This window comes from Lepidothrix coronata, unplaced genomic scaffold, assembly GCF_001604755.1.
Source record: "Lepidothrix coronata isolate B3197 unplaced genomic scaffold, Lepidothrix_coronata-1.0 Scaffold343, whole genome shotgun sequence".
Lineage (NCBI taxonomy): Eukaryota > Metazoa > Chordata > Aves > Passeriformes > Pipridae > Lepidothrix > Lepidothrix coronata.
Window position 1 is genome coordinate 289,771 of NW_016690523.1, and position 4,797 is coordinate 294,567.

Here is a 4,797-nt window from a genome sequence, read left to right on the forward strand (position 1 = left end):
CCCAGTTCCCTGGATCTGTGTCCCTCCCAGCCAGCTCTTTTCCTTGGATCCACATCCTCCCCAGCCAGCCCAGCTCCCTGGATCTGTGTCCTCCCCAACCAGCCCAGTTCCTTGGATCCACATCCTCCCGAGCCAGCCCTTTTCCCTGGATCTGCTCCTGGAGATGCTGGTGGCTGTGTCTGACTCACCAGCCGTGTGTCAGCGCTGCCTCCAGCACGTGTGGAAGCCAAGCAGTGGGAATTCTGGGTCAGGATTTCCCCCTGGTGAGGGTGGGGATGTGGAGACCATCGAGAGACAAAGCCTTGTACAAAATATCCTGGTTCTTCCAGAGCGAGGCCAAGAATGGAAGTGGATTTGGGGCCCCCATGGAAAACACCCCCAGTGTAACATCCCACTGATTTATTTGGGATGTATTAGCCCCAAATGCTGTGGCCTGAACTTGGGCACCCACATCCAGCATCCACTTATGGTTCAGACCTTGCACTCTGAGCATGTCGAGTGACCCCTTTTCCCAGATGTTTGTGCTCCAGGTGCCACCTCAGTGAAGGAAAATGATCCCTATCCCACCTGCTTTCGCTGTTGTTTCCTGTGTTCCTCCCTCTTCCACGAGCATAGATTTGAAACTATCCAGAGATCCCATCACAGGGGGATGGAAGCAGGTGGGAAATGTGCAGGATATCAGAGAAAGGCCCTGATTTTACTTTTTTTTCTGCCCTGTTTTCTCCTTTCAGACGACACGAAGCTCAATCAGTTCGCAGGAGCAGAGGGTAAGCCCTTCACCCCCTCCCTGCCTGCTCCAAGGGAACACGGGTTTCCCTGGATTCCAGTGGTCAGCAGGGGGGACAGGGGAACCTGGGACATCATCAAGATAACATTCCTGTTGTCCTCACCCTGGTTAATGCAATTCCAGAGGGTGAAAAGTGAGAGTCTGCAGTGATCTGTTTTACCCTGGTGCCGTTTGTCCTGCTGTGCAAACTCAGACAGGGAGTTTTCTCCTTCCGTGTAATTCCCTTTATTTGCCATATTTTCATAGACACAAAGCCCTTTCCCCTCTGAGTTTCCCCAGCTGGGCCAAAGAGCAGCATAAAATCCAAATATAAAGTGTCCTCTCTGCTCCCTGAATCCTTGGTCAGCCCCGGCCTGTCCACCAGGGAACTGAACCGCTGCCATAATGCTCTTCCTAATTCCAGAGGCTGGGAAGGATCCAAGCCCTGTTCACTGATGTCAGGCCCTGTGTGTCCCTTTTCTCTGGGAGGAGCTCAGGGAAGTTCAACTGCCTGAACTGGGCTCGGGATTGGGCCACGGCGCCTTTGGAATCCACGTTATTCCCAGTTTGCTCCCAAATGCCTGGTGATGTCCCAGTTAACAGATGCCACGTCCACCCTCCGCAGCTCTGGGCAGTTGCTGAGGTGCCAGCACTGCTCCAGACCCAGCTGGATCCTGTTTTCCAGGCATGGGGAGCAGCCTTCCTTCCAAGACGGCCCCGATTCCCACCGGCACCATCGTGGGGATCGTCCTGGCCGTGCTGCTCGTGGCCGGGATCATCCTGGCTGGGATCTACATCAGCAGCCACCCCACCTCCAACGCCGCCCTCTTCTTCATCGAGGTGAGTGCAGCACCTCACCCCTGCGGGCTTTGCCCTCCCTTTGCCATCCACCCAAATCCCAGCCTTCCAGACCCACCCAAATCCCAGCCTTCCAGACCCACCCAAATCCCAGCCTTCCAGACCCACCCAAATCCCAGCCTTCCAGATCCACCCAAATCCCAGCCTTCCAGATCCACCCAAATCCCAGCCTTCCAGATCCACCCAAATCCCAGCCTTCCAGATCCACCCAAATCCCAGCCTTCCAGATCCACCCAAATCCCAGCCTTCCAGATCCACCCAAATCCCAGCCTTCCAGATCCACCCAAATCCCAGCCTTCCAGACCCACCCAAATCCCAGCCTTCCAGACCCACACAAATCCCAACCTTCCAGACCCACCCAAATCCCAGCCTTCCAGACCCACCCAAATCCCAGCCTTCCCGAGCGGGGAGCAGGGAGCTTCACATCCGAGCTCCTTCCCGTGCTCCTCCAGTCACGGCTGATCTCCCAACCTCCGGCTGATGGGTGTTTAAACTCAGCCTCTCTCCCTCCCACACGGTTTTATTTCTCTCCCCTTTTCACACGCTGCCTGTTTTCCCCCGTGGAATGTCGGGCTCTTCCACCTGCTCCTCGAGCTCAGCCCGGCCCGGGGCGGGGGAGGCTCCGCCGAATTGCCCCGCTGGATTTTTGTTGCCTAAAATTGCCGGCCTGCCCCTGATGGATGGATGCCATCAGCTGCCGTGGGAGGGCTGTGGGAATGCTCTGGAGGCAGGAATTTAATTCTGGGGGTGACGGGGGGCCCAACCATCCCCATCTGCTGCCGGAGCCGGGCCCGAGGCAGCCGGGAGTGGGCTGGATCCTGGCACAGGAGCTGCTGCCAAGGGATGAGCAACACTCAGCCCTCAGCCTTCCCTTATCCCTCCCTGGCTTGTTCCCGGAGCGCTTCTCCCCCATCTGTCCTGTTTGCAGGGAGAGGCTGCAGGGAATGGATCCGTGCGGGCCCTGCCAGCCCAGCACCGGGCACCGGGAATGTTTGAGGGATCCATCCACACCCAGCTGGGAAGGGGCAGTGCTTGGCCCTGTTTGGGGCAGGGAGGGGTCACAGTTGCAGGGAACACTTGTGGGCATCTTCAGCTGCTGCTCCAGGCACAGACCATCCTGGATTTTCAGGCTGATGGGAGGCTTCACTTCCATTCCCCTTTTCCATTCCCTCCCCATTCCCCATTTCAGTTCCTCAGCTCAGCGACTTCAGCGCGTTACAACAAACCCATTTTTAAGCGCTAAGAGACCTTTTAAAGCTCTTTTTTTCCTCCCCACAAAACCCTCAAACTCTCCCCAGGACGCTGTTCGTGTCCCGGGGCCCGTTTTTCCCCTCGGGATCGGGGTGTGAGGCTCTGTCCCAGCTCCTGACGTGCCCTCCTTCCTCTGTCCCCCAGCGGAGGCCACACCACTGGCCCGCCATGAAATTCCGGAATCACACCCACCACGCCACCTACGCCGAGGTGGAAGCAGCCAGCCAGGAAAAGGAGGGATTCGTGGAAGCAGAGCAGTGCTGAGCGACCTCCCCCCTCCCTCCCTCCCTCCTGCATCCCGAACCTGCCGCGTCCCACGTGTCGGAACCTCCCGTTATCCCACTGCAAAGTCTGTCCCCTTCCTGGAGGAGGAACGGCAAGGAGAGAGAGGAAAAGGAAAAAGGACCCAAAAAATGGAGATTTCTTTTTTTTTTGACTTTTTTGTTTGTTTGTTTTTTTCAAGGAACGGGGCAGGAAAGGAGGAGGCTGGATGTGCCTGGATCCTCCCGGGCACCTCCTGGGTGTGGTGGGGGGCCAAAGTGCAGCCAACTTTTGGCCTTGGTGAGGGGTTTTTTGGGCTTTTTGTTTGTTTGTTTGTTTTTTCCCTCTTCCCTCCTCCACCAGAGCAGCAGAAATGGGGGGGGGGGGGGAAATCTCGTTCCGGGGGTGCCTCGAGCAGCAGGTTCTTGGGGAGCAAAGAGAAGCCTTTTGGGGCACAGTGGCTCTGGAATGCTCAGGAATGTCCACAGTGGCTCTGGAATGCTCAGGAATGTCGTGTTGGTGCCTCTCCCCTCTCGTGGAGTAGATGGGAAGCGGAATCAGATGTCGTGGTGGCCCAGGAGGGGTCAGGTTGGCTCTCCAGGGCTCCTCTCTCATCCCCTCACCCCCCAGCTCTGTCCCTTTCTCCCCTTTGCCTTCTTTAATTGACATTTAATTTTTGCCTTCACGGCTCAGAAGCCTCAAGTCCTGGTCTCCTCCAGCACCTTGGATCCAGCTCTGCCTTCAAAGCAACACCTTCCAGCCCCTCCTCTGGAGAAAGGGGAACCTGAACTATTTCAAGGACTAAAAACCTTGCAGAGGATTCACCTCCAGGATTTTCGCGAGCCCACGGCTTTGATGCGCTTTTTGGCATCTAATGAGTTTGCTAAATTGCTAATTATGACCCTTCCCCTAAAGGAGACGGAGAGTAGGGGGAAAAAAACCTCTGAGATTCCTTCAAAATGCGTCCTCATGGGCACTGATCCAGTGGGAACAAGGTGGATCTGATGGAAGAGAGGATGGGGAGAGAGCACTGGAAAACACAGGCTAAATCCTGGGGCAAATCCAAGCTCATCCATGGGCATTTCAGATAAATCAGGAATGCCTGGACAGCGCAGGAAATGAGAAATCACCTTGTCAACATCATATTTTTGAGTCGGCGGAATTTTTTTTCCCGGTTTTTGTTTTATTTTCTCTCGCCTGTGACGAGCCCCAGGTGTGGATCTGGGGCTTCCAGGACCTGACCCCAAGGAAGGGCTTCCACACCAGGACCTCCTGGGGTTTTTTCTCCTCCCTCTGCACCCTGGGAATCTGAGATTAAACCTGCAAAAAAAAAACCCCACAGACGGGGTGTAAAGAAAGGGAGAATCCACACTTCGGGCCCAGTTAAAATTTTATTTCCCCTCCCCTAAAAAGGTGTTGGGTGATGAATCTTTCCCGCTCCTCTTTTTGGGGGGCTTCTCCCTCCTCCTTTTTTTTTTTAAATTTTCTCCTGCTCCTCTTTATTCTGATAATCATGTCTGGTGCAGCTCTGACCCAGGGGCTGGTTCAGCCAGGTTATTGTGGCCCAGACAGTCTCTCTTTAGGTATTTTCAAGATAAATTTAATTCCCAGATAAAGCTTTTAACTGAAATTTTTTTTTTATTATTATTATTTTTTTTTAT

At 54.8% G+C, this 4,797-nt stretch overlaps 1 protein-coding gene across 1 annotated transcript in view; it reads left to right on the forward strand.

Annotated features, from left to right (window-relative positions):
• PLXDC1 (plexin domain containing 1) overlaps positions 1-4,788 on the forward strand; it is a 19,779-nt gene extending 14,991 nt beyond the window's left edge. Inside the window, exons 12-14 of the mRNA XM_017838479.1 lie at positions 732-767; positions 1,452-1,606; positions 3,020-4,788. Coding sequence (XP_017693968.1) covers positions 732-767; positions 1,452-1,606; positions 3,020-3,139 — 311 coding nt within the window. The 3' untranslated portion in view covers positions 3,140-4,788. The remainder of the gene's footprint in view (positions 1-731; positions 768-1,451; positions 1,607-3,019) is intronic.
• Positions 4,789-4,797: the final 9 nt, after the last annotated feature.